This window comes from Ochotona princeps, chromosome 16 (assembly GCF_030435755.1).
Source record: "Ochotona princeps isolate mOchPri1 chromosome 16, mOchPri1.hap1, whole genome shotgun sequence".
Classification (NCBI taxonomy): Eukaryota; Metazoa; Chordata; class Mammalia; order Lagomorpha; family Ochotonidae; genus Ochotona; species Ochotona princeps.
In genome coordinates, this window is record NC_080847.1 from 48,594,060 (window position 1) to 48,620,953 (window position 26,894).

Genomic DNA, 26,894 nt, shown 5'->3' on the forward strand with positions numbered 1-26,894 from the left:
TTGGGGAGTGAATCATTGGACAGAAGATTTTCCTCTCTGTCTCTCCTCTATATACCTGACTTTGCAATAAAAAGAAATAAAAAAAAATTAGTTGAAAGGCAGTTATGCAATGGCCAGGGCTGGGCCAGACCAAAGCCAGCAGCTTCTTCTAGTTCTCCCACATGGGTGCAGAGGCCCAAGCACTAAGGCCATTCCGCTGCTTTCCTGGGCACATTGGCAGGGAATGGATCAGCAGTGGAGCAGCTAGGATTCCAAACTGCACCCATCTGGGATGCCAGAGTCACAGGTAACAACTTTATCCACTCACCACAATGCTGACACTAGGAATTTGCTTTTTGGGGTTTTTACGAGTAGGGAAGTAGTCCAGCAGAGAACTCTGTTTCTAACAAGAAGAGAGTGTCTCTTAGCCCACCTATCCATCCCCAGTTACAGCATGACTTTTTCAGGCTACGTTGTTCTGGAATGTGAGAAGCAATATGATATAATGGCTAAGAATATAAACTGAAATCTTGTTTCAAAATCATAGCCTTGACATTTGCTAAGTGTGTGGAGCTTGGGTAATTTGCTGAACCTCCTTTTGCCATAGCATGAAATGGGAATTGGGACCAGTGATGTTGCATAGTGGGTTAAGTCACTGGCTGCAGTGCCGGCATCTGACACGGTCACTGGTTTGATTCCCAGCCTATCCACTTCTGATCCATCTCCCTGCGAATGGGTCTTGGAAAGCAGCCCCTGCCCTGACTTGGGAGACCCAGATGAAGCTCCTGGCTCCTTACTTGAGCCTGGCTCAGCCCTGGGTATGGCAGCCATTTGGGAAGTGAACCAGTGGATGGAAGATTGTTCTTTTTCTCATTCTGTCTCTCCCACTGTCTCTCAAATAAATAATCTTTTTTCAAAATAGGATTAGTAATACTTGTAGCATTATTAGGAAGGTTAGATGAATTAATAGTGTAAAATCACAATGCCTGCCCAGTAAACCTTACCTGCTGCTATGTGGCGATTCCGGATCATTCTGTCTCATTTTCTGTAGATCCAGAACCACGACAATGTGAAATTAATTTTGTTTGCATTTGCAGCAAAGAAAGAAAACCAAATGCTAAGGTTATATAAAAAAGGATTTCTTAATCCTTGATCATTTACCTTTATTTTACAGGCTTCCAGAGGCAACAGGCCATTTTAAATTGTTTACAGGATTGGTGAATGCATCTACTGTGTATTCAGCTGTACAAAATTTACATTCAATAACATGTAAGCCATTAAACTATGTGATAGGGTAATACTCAGTTAAAGTTAGTCATAATGGAAAATGATTAGGACAGTATTAATACTGTCAAAAAAGAATTCTGGAAGTGTTAAATTATGTCACGGTCATATTTTAATCTGAAGGAAGTAAAAAAGGATTTTATCTAAACTGGCTGCATAGTAGGGAAAAGAGTAGAGCCATGTTTGTTGAACATCAGTTTTGTACCACATTGCTCTTTCTTTTGCATACCCTGACTAGCTCGGAGTTGAAATGCTGTATACCTACACTGGAGTCATTCACAAAAGAATGCCTCCTGCAACTGATATAATACAGCAAAAGGATATTCAAGAGCATTATGTATTATGAATATTATATAATAATAATATTATGTGTTTCAGTTCCTGGATTTACAAATGTGCTTAGTTCTCGTAACTGACAACATACAGAAGGAATTATCTTAACTAATTTTAAAGATTTATTCATTTTACCACAGCCATATATACACAGAGGAGGAGAGACAGAGAGGAAGATCTTCCATCCGATGATTCACTCCCCAAGTGAGCCGCAACGGCCGATGCGCACAGATCAGATGCCGGGAACCTGGAACCTCTTCCGGGTCTCCCATGCGGGTGCAGTGTCCCAATGCATTGGGCCGTCCTCAACTGCTTTCCCAGGCCACAAGCAGGGAGCTGGATGGGAAGTGGAGCTGCCGGGATTAGAACCGGCGCCCATATGGGATCCCGAGGCATTCAAGGCGAGGACTTTTAGCCGCTAGGCCACGCCGCCGGGCCCTATCTTAACTAATTTAAGGGAGCCGAAGGATTCAAACATGATCATGAGCTTTATTTTACTCCTGCAAATAAGAATAAAGCACCTATAATCCTAATTTGACTCAGCAAACTATTCAAGTACATATAGCATCTGATATAACAAGGACCAGGCTAGCACATCAGCAAATAAAGCAGCATTTGAATTACTTTTTTGGAGGTTTAAGATTAATATACAGATGTTGGCAGTAAAATATGAAGTTAAGGTTTCTCCCTAGATTAAGAATAATGTGAGGGATAGATTTTTAATTAAAAAAAAAACAAGATATTAGCTATAAATGTTTACATGCTTTTTATTGGGTATGGTAATAAGACTGAGCCTTTGTTAACATTTTCTATTTCTCATTTTATCAAAGCAGTATTTTTGAACTGGTTTTATGATGTAGAATGAGACCTCTTTCATTGCACCTGCTGAGATTGGCCAATCATTATGACTTTTTTTTTTCTCCTGAGAAACTTGTTGAGAATATTGCTATTTAAAAACAATCACATTCTCTAGTCTCAGCTCTGAAAATTATAAATTAGTGTTATTAGTAGTATTTAAATGTGATTACAATGGTTATTTTCAATCTACATTTGATTGTAGATTTGTTCTTTGAAGTTCTTTTGTAAAGAACTGTTGTCCTTTATTTTGTTACTCAACAATTAATGTCTGTATGGGTATATAGCTATTTATTATTCATGACATGATAGTATATGACTTACAAATAAATAAATATTAGCCATCCCAATATTATGGTAACACTTATTTGTCAGTCAAAGTGTTCAAGCTTTTGCTATTTTGGGAGTTTTTTTATATTCACTCCAGTGTCCTTTTGACGTGCTCCGCCATCATCATCATCGTCAATCATCAGCAGCAGCATTTTGTGGAATCAACCACTTCTCCAAGAAACCTGGTTTGCTTTTATGGGGGAATGGCATTTGAGAACTAAGGTCTGGGCTCTAGATACACTCACTGTTTCCAGCCTCTCTCAGCAGGTAAAACTAGGAAATATATATATGTACATTAAACTGCATGTACATGCATAATTATGTTTATTTCTGTATCCATACCTATCTTTACATGTATGTGAAAGAATGTGAATTATTCTCATATCCCTTGCTTCAGTCCAACACAGTGGGGTTCATTCTAGTATTCCTTCTTAGCTTATTTGTAATTTCTTTTCCCAGTGAGCACACTTCATTGAGCAATGCTTCAATCCCAGTATATATTTGGTTTTACAACTACTAACCCTGTAAGAAACAAATAATATCAGATAGATAACATTGTACATTTACTTTTTAGTCTTAAGGTATCCAAACAAACATTGTTTTCCAAAGTTACTAGGTTAAGTCTTTGCCATCTCCTTCATTGTGACTGTCATTCTATATGTCTGGTTCATTGCCATCTGCATGCCAGCTTTGGGGCCTCTGACATTAATTATTAAAAATTTACATACAGTAAAAAATCATTATATTGAATTTATTCTTTCTATTGCAAAGGCTTGTGGCTTTTGATAAATTCATAGTTATATATTTAGTACCACAACCTAAAGCAGAACACTTTAATTACTGCTAAAATTCACTTACACTGCTCTTTGTAGTCAAATCCATTGTTCTTAACCCCTGTCTTCTACTGATCTGCATTTTATTCCTGAAGTTTTGTCTGTATCCCAATGTCATGTAAATGGAATTATGTGATATGTAGATTTGAGGATCTGGCTTTTTTGCTTAGCAAAATGCATTCAAATTCATTCTTATTTTTGCATGAATCAAAAGTTCATTCCTTTAGGTACTTAGTCATTTTCTGTTGTCCATAGTTTGTTTATTCATTTCTCTGTTGAAGGACATCTGAATATTTCAAGTTTTTTTGTGATTATGAATAAAGCTGCTATATACACTATAGATTTCTGTGTGAATAATTTCAATTCATCTGAATAGTATGAGTAGTTTGCTAAATTATATGGTGTATTATATGCTTAGCTTTTTAAGAAACAACCAAAGTATTATTTATGAGGTCTTTGTGCATTTCCATTCTGACCATCAACGTACATATATTACATATAATAGATTTTGAACAGTATTATTCATGCCTGATTTTTTTTTTTTTGTCAGAAAAACAGTAGATACAATGAGACTAGTAGGACTAGATTATCTAGCATCTATTTAGTTTTTCATGGGGGAAAAAAAAGAAGCAAAATTGAAAAATTCCCAGAGGAATTGGACTGTAGAAATAATACAATAGGGCTCGGCAGCGTGGCCTAGTGTCTAAGGTCCTTGCCTTGATCCCATATGGCCGCTGGTTCTAATCCCAGCAGCTCCACTTCCTCTCAGTATATCTGACTTTGTAATAAAAATAAAATAAATCTTTAAAAAAAAAAAGAAAGAAAGAAATAATACAATATATTATGTAAAATGCCCTGTTTTCAAGAACATTTAAGACATGACCAATATATAAGAATAAAAACAAGCAACAGAGTACTTTTTTGATGGGCCAGATATTGTCTTAGCAGACAAGGAATTAAAACAACTACCATAAATATATTGAAATAAATCAAGGGCACCATTATAAACATTTTATATGAAAGTATGATATATCAACTACTAAATATTAGTAAAGTAATTAAATATTTTGAAGAATTCTAGTAATTTAAAAAATTCACTAGATTATCAACAGCCAATTAAAATTGGCAAAGAAGAGAGCCATGGACTTAAACATGGATAAATACACACTAAACTGGAGGCTAGAATAAAAATAATAATAAATTTAAAGTCTCAGATATATGTGTATGTGGAAAACCATACACTCAACATACACTTAATGAGCATGTCAGAAGGAGAGGAGAGTGAAGGGGCAGTAAAGGTATTTGAGGAAATAATGGCTGAGATATTCCCAATTTTACTGAAAAATTTTGACTACAAATTTAAAAAACAACTAAAGTAAAACAGAAATACATTAACACATCATACTCACTCTATGGAAAGACGGCACAAATGGATACACTTGAAAGCACTTTATAAAGCAACCCGTCATAATAGAAAGAAAATAATGAGATTAATAATTCACAGCTCAACATAAACAATTGAGACAAAAACAGTGGGATGACATGTTTAAAGTGTTGAAATTAAAAAAAAAGTCTCAACTGGGAGACCTACATCCAATAAATGCCTTTCCCAATAAATAAAAAGCTGGATGAATTATTAGCATATCTTCCTAACAAATAATACTGAAAGTAGTTGTTCAGGCAAAAGGAAGTTAAGACAATGTAGCAAATGAAAACACACACACAAATACCCACATTCTGCTTACTAGAATATGTTTCTGTTTGTTAAAATGTCCCTTCCTCCCCACCCCCAAAGGTTTTGCTCATACAATTAAATTAGGGCTTTTGAGATGGGAGGTTATGCACAGTTACTTGGTTGAGTGGGGGGGTTTCTCAATGTAATCATAAGGTCTTTTGAGAAGAAAGCAAAAAAGCCATATGAAGAAGGAAAGAGGGAACGACTGGCCATTGAGAGTAGTGAGCCAGTGAATGAGGTGGAATCTGGAACCTGGCAAAGATGAGGCAGTGTTTACCTCTAGCCCTTAAGTAACACTGTAACAAACTGATGCTTTCCTGTGAGACATTTGATGTCTGGGACTTTACAAACACTTCCTATTATATTTATATTATATTGCATATGTAACAATGTGTTACAGCAGCAATAGAAAACCTACTGAAAATCGCAATTCCAATGAACAAACAGGGAGTACCTATAAAGTAATTAAGTAGGTAAGCAAGAAAGATACATCTTTTTCACCATTCTCCTGATTGATTTAAATTATTGCATAAAACAATGATAAAATTGTATTTTTGTGATTCTAATATAAAGATGTGATATAAATATGAATAAAGCAAAAAAGAGGGTGAAGTTATATTGATTGCAGTGGTGAAAAGTAATGTATAGAGGAAACTTACATATGCAGAAAGAAATTATTACACACGACTTATGCAAGTAGATCATATAACTACTAGATGAAGTAGATAAGCTTAGGAGTACAGATATTACCAAGATAACTCAAATAAGAAATATATTAGCTCTCTCTTTGGGCTCAGCAGCGTGGCCTAGTGGCTAAGGTCCTCGCCTTGATCCCATATGGCCGCTGGTTCTAATCCCGGCAGCTCCACTTCCTCTCTGTCTCTCCTCCTCTCAGTATATCTGACTTTGTAATTAAAATAAAATAAATCTTAAAAAAATATATATATATATTAGCTCTTCAAAAGTTTTATGAAAAATACAAGGATTTCTAACATTTCTGTGCCAAAATAAACATGCCTTTTTTGCATTTTGCATGAACTTTTTGAAATTCTCATGTAAAATTTGAACAGATTATAAGAATTTTTAATTTAAATCTTTTGCACTGAGATAACCTCAGACTTGTGTTGCTAAAGAGGAAATTATACTGATTCTTCACAGACTGTTCCAGAAAATATGGGAGAGAACATATCAAGTAACTTATGAATCCAATTTTATACAGATACAACAGACAGACTTCAAGACACTGGAAGAGAGCACAACAGACCAATAGCTATTTGAATATAGTCACAAAAATCCTCAAAATATTGTAGCAACACAGGAAAAGAATTATGTATCATGGTAATTACTCCTGTGGCTAACTTAGTTTAGCACTCAAAAAATCAATTCAGCACATAAATTAATACAAAAATAAATACCATTATCATATTAGTAGGTGCCAAAAAAACCCCCAAACATCTGACACTGAGGGGAAAAACGCTCAACAAACTATGAATCAAAGAGATCTTCCCCAACATTAAAAACACTGTATTAGCTGGCTCTTACTATAGTGAGGCAGCTGAGGAAAATAATTTCCTAAAGAAAAGGAGCTTGGGACCCTGCACTCGCCTGGGAGATCTGGAAGAGGCTCCTGACTTGTGGGTTTGGATCAGCTCAGCTCCACTCCGGCTACTGAGTCAGCTGAGAGAGGATCTTTCTGTTTCTCCTCTCTGTAAATCTGACTTTCCAATAAAAATAAACACATCTTTTAAAAAAGAGGTTTATTTTAGATGATGGTTTTGGAGGTTCGCAGTACAAGCTCGGGTGGGCCCCCACTTATTCAGCCTATGATCATGCCATGCTTGCTGGCAGAGCCCTGAGGCAGTGCAGATACCACAGAGGGCACACGTGTGTCTGGAGGTGCTCTCTTTAAAGCCACCAGGGAAGTTCAACCCTAATATCCCAATCCAAACACCTCTAAACACCATAATGGGATCAAATTCCTGCCTTGTGGTGCTTGAGACTTTAGAAAATACTTGCTAGCACATTTATTAAAACTAAAGCAAAAAACTACTAAATATAAAAATGAAAATAGACACAAGACAGCCGAATAGCACCCTATAGCCATTTTAAGGTGTATAGCAGCCAGTTGTGCATAAACTAAAATTGAAATGTCAATGAAGTAATCACAAGATGTGGTGAAGAACTTGCATTTTCTAACATATTGGTCACTGAATACCATGTCAATTAACTCCATATGGTTGTAAACAGTTGCTGATGTTATGTTGTGGCTTTTAATTGGTCGGGATGATATTCTGCCAGCTCTGCCTTCAGACCAGAGATGGTCTGCCCAAGAAACTGCTGAACTTATCTGGACAATAAGATGCTGGACTTTATGCTTGGTATATGCTTGCAATGAAAGAATGAGGATTGGATTTGAACTGTAATAGTACAACTAGGTGGAGAAATCCTCCATGCGGGGAGGGTACAGGGAAGGCTTGGGGGAATCCCAGAGCCTATGAAACTGTGTTATATAATCAAATGTAATTAAAAAATAACTTAAAAAAACAAAACAAAACAAAAAAACTAAAGCAAAAAACTAAAGCTAACACACTAATGGTGAAAGACTGAATGCTTTCCCCTTAAGATGAAGACCAAGATCAGAATGTTTGTTCTCACCACTTTTGTTCAATATTTTACTGGAAGTTCTAAGAAAAAAAAAGGTATTCATAATCCTGTATGTAGAAAAACTGAGAAACATCTAGAAATGATAAAGAGGTTCATCAAGGTTGTGGATAAGAGATAAACACCAACTGTTTCTTACACACTTACAGTGAATAATCTGGAAATTAAATAACAAAGTGAATAATCTGGAAATTAAATACCAAAAAGAATACAATATCTAGGAATAAAAAAACTACAAAAAGACTACAGAAGACTGCTGGAATAACTGGGAGTTGTAAATAAATGTAGATATCCTATATTCTGAATTTTAAAACACAGTATAGTTAAGAATATAAGGTTGTGCAAAGTCATCTGTAGTTTCAGTGACATTCCAATCCAAATGCCGGTGGAATTTTTTTTTTTTTCAGAAATATACAAGTGAGCCCAGCACAGTAGCCTAGTGGCTAAAGTCCTTGGCTTGCATATGCCAGGATACCATATTGGTGGTGGTTCATATCCCGACTGCTGCACTTCCCTTCCAGTTCCCTGCTTGTGGCCTGGGAAAGCAATAGAGAATGGGACCTTGGGACCCCAGAAGAAGCTCCTGACTCCTGGCTTTGGGCAGTAAGCCAGCAGATGGAAGATCTTCCTCTCTGTAAATCTGCCTTTCCAATAAAAATAAACTTAAATAAAACTTATACAAATAAAGCTTAAAAAAAGAGACAAGCTGGCCCTAAAATTCATATGAATATACAGTGGGCTTTGGGTAATCAAAACAATCTTTAGAGGGACAATGTTGGAAGTTAGATATCTCTGGATTTTAAAACTTAAATTGGCATAAAGATATAATTTACTAGAACAGAATTGAAAGCTCAAAAATAAGCATTTTCATTTACAATCAATTTCTTTTTTGACAAAGGTACCAGGAAATCTGATGAGGAAAAGCTAGTCTTCAACAAATCATGCCAAGACATATATTTGCATGTCATTTATAAATGTAAATTATATATTTGAGCTCTTAACCTCACACTATACGCAAATGTTTTCTCAAATCACAGTTGCAAATGTGGAAGCCACATTTTATTTTTCAAAAAGACTACATATTTGAAAGGCAGAGTTACAGAGTGAGAAAGAAAGAGAGAGAAAAGTCTTCCACCCATTGCTTCACTCCTCAGATGGCCACAACAGCCAGGGTTAGGCCAGGCGAAACCCACATGGAATGCTTATCTGGGTTCCTCACATGGATGCAGCCGGCCAAGCACTTGGGCTGTAATTGGCTGCTTTCCCAAGCATAGTAGCAGGGAGCTGGATCAGAAATGGAACAGACAGGACACAAGATAGCATTCATATGGGATGCTGACAGTTGCAGGTAGTCGCTTAACTAGTTATGTTACAATGCTATCCCCCCCAAAAAACTAAGTTTTAATACTATCAGAAGGAAATTTAAGGAGTCATTTTTTTTTCATAGCACCAAAGACCACTGCTGGGTGTGTCTCCGTCTTTTGTGGTCTCTTGGACTGTTCTGCCCAGTATGGGGCAATGCCTAGGGCAAGCTCTTCCAGGAATGTGCCTGATCAGTTCCTCACTGAGACAGACATGAGTCTGTGAAAGACACAGATATGTATACAGTCATCTTCCTAGCGCAGTTCCTAGTGCATTTGCTGCCCTTCATGTTCATGTGTCTAAATATGACAGTCCCTACTCATCAGCAGGGACTCCTTCATCACCAGTACCACTCCTTCATCACCATCTCCAACATCAGCTTGTGGGACTTTGTGGCTGACATGAACCCTGGCACCAGTTATATTACTGCTATTACTGCGTAGAACTCTGTTATCTACTTGGGGCCGGATTTGCCATCCCTCTTGGTCAACTTTAAGGTAAGTTATGTTTGTGGGAATCCACAAAGCCATTAAAAAGCAGCAGCAGAAGGCCAAGGATGTTCATATCCTCAGCCTTCTGTCTGAAATGGAGGAGACCTACAACAACATATAGGGCAGACAGGGAAAAAGAAAATGAAGATGAGCAGGAGTGGGGAGGGGATTGTGGGACCAAGATCTGGGCTGGTCCTTTAAGACAGTTGGCCCTCTCTACTTCCCCAGGATCCCTACTGGTCTAGTCCATGGGGGAGGTGTCACACTAAAGAGCAAAGGATTGTGTTGAGGCCCCTGGAAAACAAGATGAGCACAGGCCCAAGAGGTTGCTTCTCGGGTGTTAATCCACCAGCCAGATTACCATGTTGCTCATCCTCCAGAATGTGTGACAAGGAGGCTGGCCTTTTGGACACGGAGATGTTCTCACATGGCAACCTGGTGGTGGTGGGGAGGCTCCCAGATGGTGCTGAGGTGTCCCTGAACATGGGCCAGTTTCCTTCCTCAGATGAGTCCACCTTGACCAGAACACAGTCTGAGCTCTCTGCACCAGGGTCTCCTGATGCATGAGTACAAACAGACATAACTCCAAAGGCGTGTGGAATGGTGTGGGGTTCCCCATCCCAATTGGGGTGTCCTTCCCTTCTTTTTGGGGTATCCTGTAATTTCTCGACCCCTGTCCTCCTGGGGCCCACATTTGAATCTAGAGGTAGCAGCCAGTTGCCTGCCTTACCTGCACTCCCCGTAGCTAGACTACCAATCATTTGTGCCATGTCCCCAGGACAGAGCCTCTGTTGTCCAGCTTAGCCATAACTTAGCAGTGGCAAGGTGTCTCTCTTGAGCTTGGCTGGTGTATTTGTGGATGGGAATACACATGATTAGAACTGACCGGGAGGAACTTTGCACCTGCTTAAGTCTTTTCCCTGTTTGGCTGAATGTCAAACAATTCTCTTAAGCTGGGGGCGCTCAGCTATTGGAGTTCACTCCTGTTAAACAGCAACTTCTGTGTGGTTGGCACTGATCTAGACATTTCATTATTTATTAAGATTTTAGATTTTATTTATTTTTATTCAAAATCAGATAAACAGAGAGAAGAGACAGGGAGGAAGATCTTCTGTCCAATGATTCACTTTCCAAGTGGCTGCAATGGCCGGAGCTGAGCTGATCTGAAGCTAGGAGTCAAAGCCAGGATCCTCTTTTGGGTCTCCCATACAGATGCAGGGTCCCAAGGCCTTGGGCCATCCTCGACTGCTTTCCCAGGTCACAACCAGGGAGCTATATGGGAAGCGGGGCTGCCGGGATTAGAACTGGTGGCCTTATGAGAGCCCCACATGTGCAAGGCAAGGACTATTGCTGCTAAGCTACCATGCCGGACCCTTTATTTATTTTAAGATTTTATTTTTATTGGAAAGGCAAATTTAGAGAGAGAAGGAGAAAAAGAACTCCCCTCCTCTGGTTCACTCCACAAATGGCCACAATGGCCAGAGCTGAGCTAATCCATTAGTGCTGAGCCATGAGCAAGACATTTTCAAGAGGGAAGGAGGGGTATGCAAGACCCAGGTCCTGCCTGTTTAAGCTCTAAGAAGAATACATGTGATAGGGCTAGAGGAAGGTCATTTTCCTACCTCAGCAGTATCATTCCTCACCTCCATCCCCCTTCTCCACCAGTTGGGCTCCTATTGCAAACTGCAGTGGGGGAAAAGGCAAGTAAGGTGAGGAAGTAACGGTATGATGGACAGATGTTGAAACAGTAATGATCTGTTGGACCTGGAAGAAGTCCACTGTGGGCCCAGGGGCCTAGTGCTCCATTTTTACTTGCTTAGTGCCCTGTTTCCTGTCTCTGACTCCCTTTGGCCAAGCAATGGCATATTCAAGGCTTTCTGTCCCCACTTACCCTCTCAGGAACTGTAGCCAGGAAGCTCAGGAGTGAGGCTCAGCTCTGACAAATTCTTCCCTCAATATTTCGTGTTCCACCTCCTGGCCTAATGAACTGCCCTTCCCTCATTCTCTGTGCCCGTCATCAGGATTTCACTGGCCATCTTCCTCTCCTACCAGCTCCATTGGACCCAACTCTTTGCTCATGAATGGGGAAAGCTCTCTCCAACTAGTATTTGTTACGTGAATTAAGCTCCTTTCTCCAGCTGCTTTGTGTGTGTGTGTTCTTGTGCACCCATGCACTTACTTGTGTGTTAACTCTTGCCCATGTGTGTATAAGAAAGGAAATGATTTGGGCTGGAAAACAAACAAAAAAATCTGAAATCTACATGGACTGTTTCTGGTGAAGAGTTTTGTCAGAGCCTGCTGTTTCCTAAGTTCTTGTTTTCTCCATCACACTTACACTAGGGCCAGCCACTGTGCCTTGTAATTTTTAAATGAACCTGTTTTACATACCTGGAATCTACTGTTAGTTTCAGAGCCATGTGTTAATGAGAATGGTCCTAAGAACAGAAATATTCAATGTTCACTTTCCTGCTCCTGTCCCCAGCTCAATTGGGCCTTCCTTTTAAACTTATTATTATTAAAGATTCATTTTTGGTGATGTCTACATAGTTGAGAAGAATGAATGCCCATGTGGACCACTGAATATGGCTTCCTACGGGGTAGGAAGGGTCAAGAGTCAAGGAAAGTGGATGAGATCCTTGTTTCCTATTTTTTTTCTTCTTCCTGTATCTGAGGGAAAGGGGTGGAGGAGTTGGGGAGAACCTGCACTTGCCATCCTAACCACATAAGTATCCAGGGATGGGAAACAGCCACCTGATGTCATCCCAAGGTCCCCAATGTGAAGTATGCACTGAGGGTTCTGCTCAGGTGGTACCAATAGTTCTGAAATGCTGTAGATTTTGTTGCTCCAAGGATGAGGAAATCCTTCCAAGGTCCATTGACTGACATAGTCCACCTTAGAGTCCCATTCACCCAGATACTTGCTGTTAACATTTGGTTGGGAGAGTTGTCCAATTTGTTCTGCCCTCCATCCTCTGCTGTGGTACTAGATGTCCTCTTCAGGCCCCAGTGGACTGCCATATCTCCCATGTGCACCTGGACGTGCTGTCCACTGTACCATCTTAGTAACTGAGGAGGCCCAGTCTGAAACACTAGTCCACGGCCAAACCACAGATCCTGCTATTTCACCTTTGGTTGGAGTTCTGCGTCCAGCAATTCAGTTGGCAGGGGGCTTCCCCAAAGAAACCTCATCTGAGTAGTGACCCCAGACCTGAGTCTTGTGTGTGCTAGCTGGTGTGGGGTCTGGCTCAGTCCATTACCCACATCAGCCTACACACAAACACTGGTGGTTTTAATTGCTGGGTCAGTTCTGTCTCAGCCCCATTTCTTACACAAACCAATGGATATTGTGGCCCAGCCCAACCATGCCCACCACACACTCGGCCCTCACATATAGCAGCAGGAACCACAGCCCAGTTGGAGTGACCCCAATAATCCCCATAAGACCCACTCCTAGCCCTGGTTCCTGTGCATATCAGTATGTACAGCAGACTGCTTCAGTCTCTCCCATATCCCCTTCAGCTTTTGTATACACCAATGGATGCTGGAGCATAGTTCAGCCAAACCGACCCCACTATCCAGTCCACTTATGCTAGTGGGTGCTACCACCTGTTTGACAGGCACGTTCCCAATCCTATTATGCTCACCAGTGGGAGCTACAGCCCATCAGAGGGGTGCCCACAGCTTCCCTAACAAGGCCCACTTCCAGTCCCAGATCTTGGACTTTCCAGGTGGTTCTGCAGTCTAGCTGACAGGTCTTGCCCCGATTCCCAGCAATCGTCAACTGATGCTGCAGCAAGTCCTGACCAGCCTGCACTTACTCTGGCACATGCATGTAACAGTGGATGCGGTTGCTTAGCTCAGCCTGGCTCTCCCCCTAAAACAGCTCACATACAGGCCAACAGGTGTTGTAGCCACACCCAGTCTGGTCTGCTCTTGGTCCCAGTTCTCACATTCACTAGTGAGAGCAGAAGAGTCCCTGCAGCCTCCCTTCCTGGCTTACTGCCCCCTGGGTCTTACATGTGCTGGTAGGTACTGCAGCCCAGTCTGGCATGGCCCACCTCACCTCAGCATTTGCCAGCAGGTGCTGCAGTCTGGCCTGGCCTGATCAGTCCCCAGTTCCAGCTCTTGCTGGTGGGTGCTTGAGCCTAGCCCAGCTCAGCCCAGTCCAGCCAGCCCCCTGTGCAGGCCCTAATGTGAACTGGCTGGTGTTACAGTCCAACCTGGCCTGGCCTGCCCCCATCCTGCTTCTCAGATCTGCCAGTGAATGTTATAAATTGGCCCAGCCTGGCCCACACCAAGACCTGACTTGCACGTGTGCCAGCAGGTACTGTAGCTAGCCTGATCTGGGTTGCTCCCAGCCTTGGTTTTTGTTCTCATCCCCAGGATTGCAACCTGACAGAGTTCTCCAAACTGCTCTATTAGGTCACCTCTCAGTGACAGATCTTACGCACTCCACTGGGTCCTTGGCCCAGCTGGACTTGGATCATGCTCTGTCCTGGCAGGAACAACAGTTTTGCCTGACCAGCCCACACCTATTCTGGTTCTTTTTTTTTTTTTTTTAAAGATTTTATTGTTATTGGAAAGCCAGATATACAGAGAGGAGAGACAGAGAGGAAGATCCTCCATCCGATGTTTCACTCCCCAAGTGAGCCGCAACGGGCCGGTACGCGCCAATCCGATGCCGGGAACCAGGAACCTCTTCCAGGTCTCCCACGCAGGTGCAGGGTCCCAAAGCTTTGGGCCATCCTCAACTGCTTTCCCAGGCCACAAGCAGGGAGCTGGATGGGAAGCGGAGCTGCCGGGATTTGAACCGGCGCCCATATGGGATCCCGGGGCTTTCAAGGCGAGGACTTTTAGCCGCTAGGCCATGCCGCCGGGCCTTATTCTGGTTCTTACTCTTGGGTGCTACAGCCCAGTCAAGTCTGGTCCACCCCCACACCAAGCTCTTGCATGGTTCAGTGGATGCTGAGTCCTAGCCTAGACTGTTCTACTCCTGGCTCTTGCAAGCACCAGCTGGTGCTAGTCTAGTTCAGCCTGGCACACCCTGGACCCAGTGCATACCCAAGCTAAGGGATACTGCAGTTATGCCCAGCCTAGGGCACCAGCCCCATTCTGGCTCTCGCGCTCACCAGTGGGAACCACTACCCAGCTGGGGTATCCCCTTAGCTCCCAGACCAGGTCAGCTCCCAGCCACAGATCTTATGCATGCCCAGTGGTTGTTCTGACCTACCCCGGCATAGAATTGGGCCTTTCTTGGTGACTCCAGCCAACATCATGATGTGTGGACCTAAGTTGTCATGCAGAATTGAGGAGGGTTCATTGATTGGCAGGTCAGTAAAAGTGGGGAAGGTACCCACTGCAAGTGGCTAGGTGCTGGGAAGGAGACAATCACAATTTCAGGCTTACACTGTCTCTCCTTGTATCCTCATAATCCTATCAAGGTTACATGGCACCACAGCGCTTCCTACCAACATGTGCAAGCAGTGATGGCCATATGTCTACATTCACATTCATTCTCTAAGTAGTTATAGAATCTATCAGCTGGGTACAGAGTATGGGAAGGAGCATTTTTGTAGTTTTCTGGGAAATGTTTTCAGGAGTTCATCTTGTTGGGTGTCCTCAAATTCCATACTGTACATAGATTACTCTCTGCTGCTTATCGTAGGTCATTATCACAGAGCTGGATCAGAGTTGGAGCAACCAGGACACAAACTGGCATCTGCGTGGTTTGGCAGCATCGCAGACAGCAGCTTTACTCACTAGGCCACAATGCCGACCCCACATTTTGTTTTAAATAAAGGGTCAACTAGCAGATATTCTAGGCTTTAAGGCTTTTTTTTTTTTGAAAGGAGGAAAAATGACACAACATATTTATTAATTACTCATACATAAGCCAAAAGCTTTCATCTGGGTCACATTTCATTTTTAAAGTTTTCTAATCATCTATTCATTAATTCATCATACTGGGGCTTTACGCCTTTATAATCTCCCCCATTATAGTTATTCAACTTGGCTATATAACTTTCTGAATGTAGACACAGATAAGAGTAAATAAATGACCATGATTGTGTTTCATTTTAATTCTATTTACAAAACAATGTAAGTGGGTCACATTTGGCCCATGAACCCTGGTTTACAGACTCTTGGTCTCCTGTCTTCAAGTCTGGGGAGGTCAGAAAGGCCTGAGGCCAAGGAGATGGCCTGCTTGGAACCAAGGGCTCCTTTGTGGATGGTGAGAATCAAAGGAGGAAAAATCTATTCCGGGCAGTTCTGAGCCCCACTCACAGGCCTAGAGCAGCATTCTTGGGGTAGGACTAGCCCAAAGTGCTGGGCAGGTGTTATAATTCAGAAAAACTGTTCTGTATCCTTGTATAGCCATGTTTCCTTAGTGTGGTGAGGGTGTATGTGACAGATAAGTAAGCCTTTTGGAAGAAGTAATAGCAAGCAAGAATTAACAAGAAAAAAGTACTCATTTAAGTTTTGATATCACTGTTTCTTCCCCCACCCCCCAATCCAGGCTTGTTAGAACTTTGCTCCTCCTGGAGAAGTCTTGAGGAAGACCAACCAATTCCTGTGATTCTAAAATCATGGCCCTTGTAAGTTGCTATTGCTTGTTTTTTTCTGGACATTTTTCAAAATCATGATTTTTCATTCTTTATCATACAACTTCCAATGTAACAAACTTTTTTTTTTAACTTAATCTCCACCCCTGCCAGGATCTACTTCTGTTCTCCTCTTTCGCCTAACCACCTACCAAATCATTCAGCATCCCCTGTGTACTTAGTCTCTGTCAAGAGCAGAAACAAGAGAAATCAGGTCCCTACAGAAAGGGAGGTCCCTGTCAGATATGACATGTGGATGGAACAAAGTATGGGTTAACTTGACTTCAGATGGGAAAAACTTGGGCTTTCCCACAGACCTGTGCCTGCAGATAAACTGCAGCACGGTGTTAACTGACTATGGTCTCACTATGTGGTTGGAACTTGCTTTTAAGAGACAAGCAGGGGTCCAGCGCAGTAGCCTAGTTGCTAAAGTCCTTGCCTTGCATGAACTGGGATCCCAGATGGGAACTGGTTCTAATCCCAGTGGCCCTGCTTCCCATCCAGCTCCCTGTTTATGGCCTAGGAAAGTAGTTGAGGACAGCCCAAAGGTGCAGGGTCCCATGTGGGTACAGAGTTCTAAGGCTTTCGTCCATTCTCAACTGCTTTCCCAGGCCACAGCAGGGAGCTGGGTGGGAAGTGAAACAGCTGGGATATGAACCAGCGCCCCATGGGTTCCTGGTGCAAGGCAGCCTCCATCATTTTTTTTTAAGTTATTTGGAAAGTCAGAGTTACACAGAGAGAGAACTAGAGAAAGAGATCTTCTATTTGCTGGTTCACTCCTCAAATGGCTGCGACAGCCAGCACTTGGGGTTTCTACTGTTTCCCCAGGCACATTAGCAGAGAGCTAGATGGGAAGTAGAACAGCTGGGATTCCAACCTGTGCCCATATGGAACACGAGTATTGCAGGTAACAGATTAATCCACTAAGCCACAGCACCAGCCCCCATGATTTATGTTTTAAACATACTTAAAAAATTATTGCATTGTGATGCAGTAGTTTAAACTGCTGCTTGAGACACTTGGTAATGTATCAGAATGTCACATGAAGTTTGGAATTCCACTTCCTGCTAATGTGTATGGGGAAATCAGTGGAAGATAGCCCAAGTAAATGGGTCCCTGCCATCCGTATAGGAGACCATAATGGAGTTCCTGGCTTAGGCCTGACTGGTACCTGCTGTGGCAGCCACTTGGAGGTGTGAACCAGCAGATAGAAGAATTCTGCCTCTCCACTTCTCTGTCACTCTGCCTTCCAAATGAACAACTCCTTTCGAAAAGTTACCTAAGGAAAATGAAAGATACAGGACTCCTCTTTTTCCTTTAGTTAATATCTTATTAATTTTTATTATTTCATCTATAAAATTGTTTATTATTAATTATTTCTTTAAAATTTTGAAGCAAGAGTGAATTAGCTTATTTGCTTATACTCACTACTTCAAGTAATTGTAAAACATAATTGTTTGTTCCTAAAACTTTTGGGTAATCACGTATTCCCACAGTTTCAGGAAATCTTGCATGTACCAACTTGATTCTTCAAGAAAATAAGGTAATGGGGCTGCAAGTTTGGTGTAGCACATTCAGCCACCACCTGCGACGCCTGGTAAAGCATGTAGGTTCCAGTTTGAATACTGGCTGTTCTTCCTATGCAGCTCCCTAATGCACCTGGGAGAGCATTGGAAGATGGCCCACATCACTGGGCCCCTTCCCCCACATGGGAGACCCAGGAGAAGCTCCTGACTTTGGCCTGTCTCAAGCCTGATCATTGCAGCTATCTGGGGAGTGAACCAGGGGATGAAAGATTGTCTCCCTCTCGTCTCTCTTCTCTATAACTCATTCTTTCAAATAAACAAATAAATCTTACTCTCTGCCCTTCTTAAAGTGTTGTTTTGTAGTTTCACCAATAACGTGTTGTTTTACATTTTCAGGCAGTGGTGATGTTCCAAGATGTGGCTATTGAATTCTCTCGGAAGGAGTGGGAGTGCCTGGACCCTGCTCAGAGGAGCTTGTACCGAGACGTGATGTTGGAAAACTATAGCAACCTTGTCTCCGTGGGTAAGGTCTTCCATGTCTAATATGTGAGCTCCTCTCTGCAATGGCAGATTTCATGTCTTTGAATTCAGGATATTTTCCTACAAAACAAGCTGAATTCCTTCTCTGTTTCTTATGGGATAAGTTAACTTTGTCGGTTTGTAAATGACACCCAGACTAAATACTTTTGTTTTCATCATACTTCAGTGATCCTCATGAAACATTTCTCTATCTGCTCCTAAAATTGCCCCTTCCTTAGTGACTTCAAGACTGGATTTGAATGCTGAGATATTGATTGCAAAGCCAAGGTCAAGGAAACCAGGTTTCACATCATATTTGAGTTTAGAACTGTTATGGATGTTCTGTTCTTGCTGTCTTGGATACAAGCAAAACAGCTCCCCCCCGCCCCACCTCCCTACCCACCTCCCTTCCCACCTCCCCTCCACCTCTGCTGTTGGCCCACCCTGAATCTATAGTTTTTGTGTGATTGAGGGGTGGGGAATGTCTGGCCCACAGGTTACATAAATCTTACAAAATCACCCCTGTCATGGCAACCACAGGCAAGACTCAAAAGTCCATCAATCTATAGCAGGCTAATCTTTAAGTTGGTAACTGTATGTCCTGAGAATGAGGTTCTAACTATCCAAATCACTCCTGGCAGAAAAAAAAGTTCCCTCCCCATCCCTAGCAGATGAACAAAATGTATTTTAGATAAAATGTATTCTGTTTCCTACAACAAACATTTTTTAACTTGCTTTTGATTAAAAGTTAAAATTCATTAGCTTAGCATTTACCTCTAAAAGAATATAGCAGGAACCCATGACTGTCTTAGAAAGTTTTTTGTATTTTTTTCAATATCAGAAAAACAAAAACAGTTCATTAAAATCTTATGATTGGGGCTCGGCGGCGTGGCCTAGTGGCTAAGGTCCTTGCCTTGATCCCATATGGCTGCTGGTTCTAGTCCCGGCAGCTCCACTTCCTCTCTGTCTCTCCTCCTCTCAGTATATCTGACTTTGTAATAAGAATAAATAAATCTTTAAAAAAAAAAAAAAAAAATCTTATGATTGTGAGGTAGTGTTCTCAGTATTAGTTATGAGACTTTTATTCTCATTTCACAGATGAGAAAACTGAAGCCCAGTGAATTTTCATTTGCTACAATGAGTAGGTGGCTCAAGCAGAATTTGAACCCCCAGATTTCTGGCTCCAGAGTCTATATTCTTAATCACTGCCACCTCTTACTAGAATGCTCCTGTATGTGTTTTAATTCTAAAATGAGATCTTTTTCCTGGCTCATCAAGTTTTATGATTTCTGGGATTCTTAGATCACCCTAACTTGAATATTACTTCATGCTATTGATTTTCTCGGAAGTATGTATCAACATCATGTTAATTCAGATTTCATTACTAAATGTAATCAAGCCTCCTAGTGTTTCGGAATTTGCGTGTTTTACTTCTACATCTTTTATTTCCTTCTACATCTTTTATTTCCTTCCTGAGAGCAGGATATGCTGTCTCGAAGCCAGCTGTGATTACCTTATTGGAGCAAGGGAAGGAACCTTGTATGGTGGGAAGGGATGTGACAGCAAGCAAGCACCCAGGTGAGTGACGCCTCGTCAGGCAGATGGAAGTTATCACTGTCACTAAAAACCGACTGGCCTGCAGAAAAGCCCTGCAAGGTCCCCTTCAGAGGCTTCAGGCCCACAGGCCAAAGCTGGGGAAGGAAACAAGCTTTCCTGGCGTAAGTTACCAAAAGAATGTCATCTCAGTTCCCAGCTATGTCTGTCCTTGTTTTTCTCTCCTCTTCCCCTCCTTTTAGTTTCTTATCTCAATAGAGTATCTTCTTTTTCTCAATGCAATCATTTGCTTTCCATCTTACTTCATTCATGTTTTCATGTACTCGTTTCCAATACCTGAAAGTTCATTCTTTCACCTATCCAGCATATATTTACAGAGTGCCAGGCCAGGCACAGTTTTAAATATTATCGATACATTGATGATGAAGCCCAAACCTGAGGCTGGCTTTGTAGTTCTGTGAGAGATGCAGGGAAGTGTAAATAAGGGAACAGATAATATAACATTAAATAATGATGCTTGCTATGAAGGTAGGACAGGCAAGGGGACAGAGGTCCGGTAGCATTAATTTGGGTAGGGTACTCAAGGAAAGCTTTTCTAAGGAGGTGCTGCCACTGCAGAGACATGAAATAGGAACTGAGTCCACATGAATACCCGGGGAAAGGCTGAGCTGTGTGAAGGCAGGAAGGGCCTCATGTGCTTGAGAGACAGCAAGAAATTCAAAGTGACTGGATAAATCCCTCAGTGCTGATCTAAGCCACTGCCTGTTTTTGTAAGTAAAGTTTTGTTGGAACATAGCCACATGTGCTTATTTATACATATTTTGTTTGGTAGAATTGCTCAACTGAAACAGAAAAAAAAAAAAAAACAGGACCCATCAAGCCTGTGATCTTGGCTCTCTGGCCCCTTACAGAGAGTCCTCCCCTAGGGAATTAATAAATGCATGCTGTTAGAATGAAGAGGGCCAGATTAGGCGATGGTAACTGAGCCTGGGGCACTCTATCTCCAAACAGAGTGGAAAGAAGAGTTACTCTGTTTCTAAATAGTGAAGGAAGAGGAGGCAGCAAGTAGACTGAGAACAAGTAATCCAGGAGGAAGAAGACGGATGAAGACAGTTTCAGGCAGGAGGAAATGTCCACCCGTGAGGTCAAGGGAACTGAGAGTTGTCCACAGGACAACAGAAGGAAGTTGGCTGTGACTTTGTGTAAGAGATCAAGGTGGCGATGGACTCTAGGGGTGGAAGCTTACTAGGTATGTCTCAAAAGAGAACTGGAGGCAAAGCAGCGCTGAGGTTCTGAAGTAGAACATGTCTTTATGGGGATTTTGTTAGGAGGAGAACTAGTGATGAGGTTAATAGCTATGAAGTGATACAGGATTAAACAGTGTGTTTCAAGATAGGAGATTTTCGGGCCTGGCATGGTAGCTTAGCGCCTAAAGTCTTTGCCTTGAATGTGCTGGGATCCCATATGGGCGCCGGTTCTGATCCCTGCAGTTCCACTTCCCATCCAGCTCCCTGCTGGTGGCCTGGGAAAGCAGTCAAGGACGGCCCAAAGCCTTGGGACCCTGCACCCACATGGGTGGGAGACCCAGAAGAAGCTTCTGGCTCCTGGCTCCTGGCTCCTGGCTTTGGATCAGCTCAGCTCTGGCTGTTGCAGCCACTTACAGAATGAACCAGCAGATGAGCGATCTTTCTCTCTCTCCTCCTCTCTGTAAACCTACTTTTCGAATAAAAATAAATACATCTTAAAAACAGAAGAAAATATTCAGAAGAGCAGAAAATTAATGGCCATGCGTTTGAAAATTGTAAAATGGAAGAAAGAAACTGACACTGGAATACAAACAAAGGCTATAGACTGACTTACAGTCAGTAGGGCAGCCCTTTCTGTGTAAGAAATGTATAACCTGAGACTGAAGGATGAAAAGGAGTCAGCTTTTCACAGTCATTTTTAGGAGACTTAACAGCATATTTAGATCTGTGTGGTATCGGAAAGGTCACAGCACAAGCTAGATCTAAACAGATGCTCTAATCAGATGCTCAGTGCCTATGAAAGAGGTTAAGAAACCAAAGACCATGTTACAATGTATGGTGACATGTTTGTATTTTAGTCTAAGAATAAAGAAAAACTACTAAAATTATTAATTGGAGAGTCTCAAACTCATCAGAAGAATCTAATGCAATATATTTAGTTCCTTCTCATTTGATCTGGAATGTTATCAAAATAGTATTTCTAATGAATTCCCCACAGGATTCTTATCCACACCAACATTTCAGAACCACTAGATGTAAACTATTTCCCATACCATCCCAATCTTTTCTTGTACTCTCTAAGCTCATATTTCCTGAGTTCAAATTTTAAGACTATATTGTGAAGTTCCTCAAACCTCTTACTTCTAATAAAAATTGTTCTTGTCCCTTATTTTGAAGATGAATGTTTTATGTTTGAATGGCTATGGGAAAATGATTTTTGTGTACTTTTTTTTCTTTCAGGTTTGTTCTCCAAGAGTAAGAACAAGCAGTTATCTCCAGAAAAGCATAGTCATGAAATCAGTTCATCTAATCTGGAGAAAGTAAAAAGAAATACAACTTCTGACCTTGAAGGAGCCATTGTCAGAAATGATCAGGAAAGCAAAAGGGAGACTGAAGGTCAACAGGAACCTCAAGAAGGACATTTCAGTCAAAAGAAAATTATGAATAAAAGAAGACCATCAACTCAAAATCATACATCTCATCCTCCCAACCAGAAAATCCATGACAGCAAGAATCCTGAACACAGAGAAAGTAGGAAGCCCGTTAGTTGTGACTCCAACTTAGTTCAACACGAGAAAATTCATTCTAATGAGGAACATGTTTGTAAAGAATGTGGGAATACTTTTAGTAGTGGCTACCAACTTACTCTACATCAGAAAATTCATACTGGTGAAAGGCCCTATAAATGTAAGGAATGTGGGAAGGGCTTTAGGCAAAGCTATCAACTTACTCTGCATCAGAGATGTCACACTGGTGAGAAACCCTATAAATGTCAAGAATGTGGGAAGGCCTTTACCATCAACTCACAGCTTACTAGACATAAGAGAATTCATACTGGCAAAAAACCTTACAAGTGTAAGGTATGTGATAAGGGCTTTTTTAGTCATTTAGAGCTTACTCAGCATGAGAGGATCCACACTGGTGAGAAACCTTATAAATGTAAAGAATGTGGGAAAGCTTTTCGACTTAATTTCTACCTCACAGTACATGAGAAAATTCACACAGTTGAGAAACCCTATAAATGTAAGGATTGTGGGAGAACCTTTGGTGCCTGTGCAAAGCTTATCCGACATCAGAAAATTCATACTGGTGCAAAACTATATGAATGTAAAGAATGCGGGAAGGTCTTTAGACTTGGTTTTTACCTTGCTGAACACAGAAGAACACATACAGGTAAGAAATCTTATGAATGTAAGGACTGTGGGAAAACCTTTAATGTGCGTGGGCAGCTTAATCGGCATAAAACGATTCACACTGGTGTAAAACACTTTGAATGTGAGGTGTGTGGAAAAGCTTTTAATTTTAGTGGTGACCTGAAAGTACATCAGAGAATTCATACTGGTGAGAAACCATATGAATGTGAAGAATGTGGGAAAGCCTTTATACTTCGTTCAGCCCTTATTGAACATGAGAGAATTCATACCGGTGTAAAGCCCTATGAGTGTAAGGAATGTGGGAAGACCTTTAGGGGGCGCTCTCAAGTGAGTCTGCACAAGAAATTTCACACTGATGTAAAACCCTACAAATGTACACGATGCGGGAAGACCTTTAGATTTGGGTTTTACCTTAGTGAGCACCAGAGAATTCACACAGGTGAAAAGCCCTATGAATGTAAAGAATGTGGGAAGGCCTTTATTCGCAGAGGCAATCTTAAGGAGCACCTAAAAACTCATTCAGGTCTAAAACCTTATGAGTGTAAAGAATGTGGGAAGACCTTTAGTTGGCGTGGACAGTTTACACAACATCAGAAAATTCATACAGGTGTAAAACCGTACAAATGTAAGGAATGTGGGAAGGCCTTTAGTCGTAGTGGAGACCTTAGAATACATCAAAGAATTCATACGGGTGAAAAACCCTATAAGTGTAAAGAGTGTGGAAAGGCCTTTAGGCTTAATTCACACCTTAATGAACATCAGAGAATTCACACTGGAGAGAGACCATATAAGTGTAAAGTATGTGATAAAGCCTTTAGACAACATTCACATCTTTATCAACATCAGAAAATCCATAATGTAACCTAAGAAACCATGCATATTATTCTACATCAAAAAGTTCAAGGAAAATTACATGCATGGTTTTCATGATACAAATTTGCCATAGATGGTTAAAGACTTAACATTTATAGAATATAAAAATACAATATGAAATAATTATGCTAGATAGTAATTCTGCCAATGTGTCGAACTTTCTTTAAGACAAATTAAGAATAAATGTGTAAGAGGTTTTCAATACCTCCTGGTTCTTGCTAAATTTTAGGAAATTCATACTAAAAATAAAAATTAATGTAAAATTATGAGAAATTTTTAGCAGCAACATGTACTTATCACTGCCTTTGCACTTCTCTTATTACCTGTGTGATGTGAGTGAAAACATTTACCTCCTGATGCCTAAACTGTGAAATGATATCCTACCAAAAGTGTGGTTAATGGTTTATAACATGCATTTTCTGTAAAAAATGTCTTTTACTGCAACTATTTTGAATTAATATTAGATAGTTTTACTTTTATCATCAATATTACTGTTAGTGAATCTTTTAAATGCACTGAAAAAGCTGCATTATAGTTCAGGAAATTTGTCCTTGATAAAATGTATGTTGGGAGTTGAATGTTCAAAAATTTTGTGTTGAAGTCCTAATCCTGCTACACTAGTATTTGGAGATGGGAACCTCTGGGAAACAATTGAGTCATGCGGGTGGAACCCTCATGATTGAGATTAATTCCCTTATACGAGCAACCCAAAGAGCTCTCCAGCGCTCTAGCCCTGTCTCTAGCTCTCTGAGCTATGTGAGGACACAGTGGGAAAGCAACAGTGTAAAAAGAGGAAAGTCCTTACTGGAACCCAAGTAGGCCAGCACCCTAATCTTGGACCCCCTGGCTCTAGAACAGGGAGAAGCACATTTCTGTTGTTGATACATCACTGAATTCCTGATAATTTGCATATCAGTCCAAACTAAGATAGTCCATTCGAATGTAGAACATGCAGAGATCTGAATTCAGACCTTATTGCTTCAGTTCGACCAGAGACTTAAAACTGGGAAGAAACTTTAAGAATGTAGCAAATAGGAAGATGTTAAGGATAAATAATAAAGCTGCTGGCACAGCATTTGGTGCAGCTGTGAGGACATGGCCTGGGATTTCTTTATCCCACGTCAGAGAGCCTGGGTATGAATCCTGACTCTGCTGCTAATTCCAGCTTCCTGCTGATACACACCCAGGAGCAGCCCTTGGATCCCTGTAGGGTCTACAGGGTAGGCCCAGATTGAACTCTCAGCTCCTGGCTGTAGCCTGGCTCAGTCCTGGCTATTCCAAGCATTTGGGGAGTGAACTAGTAGATAAGAAACCTTTGTCTCCCTGCCTTTCAAATAAACAAACATTGAATTTAAAAAAAATCATACCCTCTGAAGTACCAGATAGAGGTTTGAGGAATGTATGTATAATACTATAGAAATTAAAAGGATTAAACAGAAAGCTATCTACCTTGTGATTTTTTTAAAAAACAAATTTGTTCTGAAAGTTTTCTGACAAACAGAATGCATTCTATATTGACACTCATTTTGCCTTCCACCTTGATTTGAACATTTAATTTTCACATTTGCTTTGTTTTTAAATAAAGTATGTTATTTTTGCTGTACCATGTGTGAGCTCATTATAAAATATATCATTTCATTCTTAAATAAATCAGTTTGTATCTACTTAAAGTATTACATGTAAGTGAACTACTATAACCATACCTTAAAATTAATAATTTAATGGAATCTTACAATACCTAGTTCAAACTGAAACTTCTCTAATTGTTGTAAGAATATATTTCATAGATACTCTACAAGGGTTCACTTTCCAGGTTTGGGCATTGTTATATTTGGTCTGTCACTTTAAATAATACCATCATTTTGTGATACTGGCTTTTTGAACAGTCCATTATGGTTGTCTTTAGATGCCCTGAATTTTTTTATGTGTCTAATTCATTTCCTCATAGTGTTCATTTTGTTCCTCTGTCTTCAAAATGGATCTTAGTGGAAACTTGATTTCACATTGGTTAAACATTTTTAGGAAAACCAACTCATAGGTATAATACAGTTTAAACACAGAGAAGGCATACAATGCCAAGTTTTCCCATTATAATTGATGCTAAATCAGATCATTCATTAAGCTGATAATTTCCAAACCTTTCCACTGTAAAGCTGCATTACTTTCTTAATTTTAAGTTAAGTAATTGGTGATAATTTGGATCTCCTCTTAGAAATTTATACTTGCATGTATCAAATAGGCATGGATTAAACTGATAATCACAATTTAAACAATTGTTCAAATGCAATGAAATGTGGGACGTGATAAATGCTCTAGTCTCGGGGATATTAATATTGCTTAACGCACACAGAAAACCACAATTGAAGTAGAGAATATTTTGCTTTCTCTATCCTCAGCACCTGCTGGATTACCTTTCACTTAATAAGCATTTGATAAAACTTAGGGAAAATAAAGTGAATGTTAAAGTCAGATGAGGTTGATATAACTAAATTTGAACATTAATAAGAGGGATAATAAACAAATGGACTTACCTAATTTTTTCCAAATATTGATGAAA

General features: G+C 40.7%; 1 protein-coding gene across 1 annotated transcript; it reads left to right on the forward strand.

Annotated features, from left to right (window-relative positions):
- The first annotated feature begins 18,297 nt into the window (after positions 1-18,297).
- On the forward strand, positions 18,298-24,337 carry LOC118757716 (zinc finger protein 540-like). The gene is made up of 3 exons (XM_036492780.2): positions 18,298-18,514; positions 19,993-20,088; positions 22,551-24,337. The coding sequence occupies exons 1-3, from the start codon at positions 18,397-18,399 to the stop codon at positions 24,329-24,331; spliced, it is 1,995 nt and encodes a 664-aa protein (XP_036348673.2). The 5' UTR covers positions 18,298-18,396; the 3' UTR covers positions 24,332-24,337.
- Positions 24,338-26,894: the final 2,557 nt, after the last annotated feature.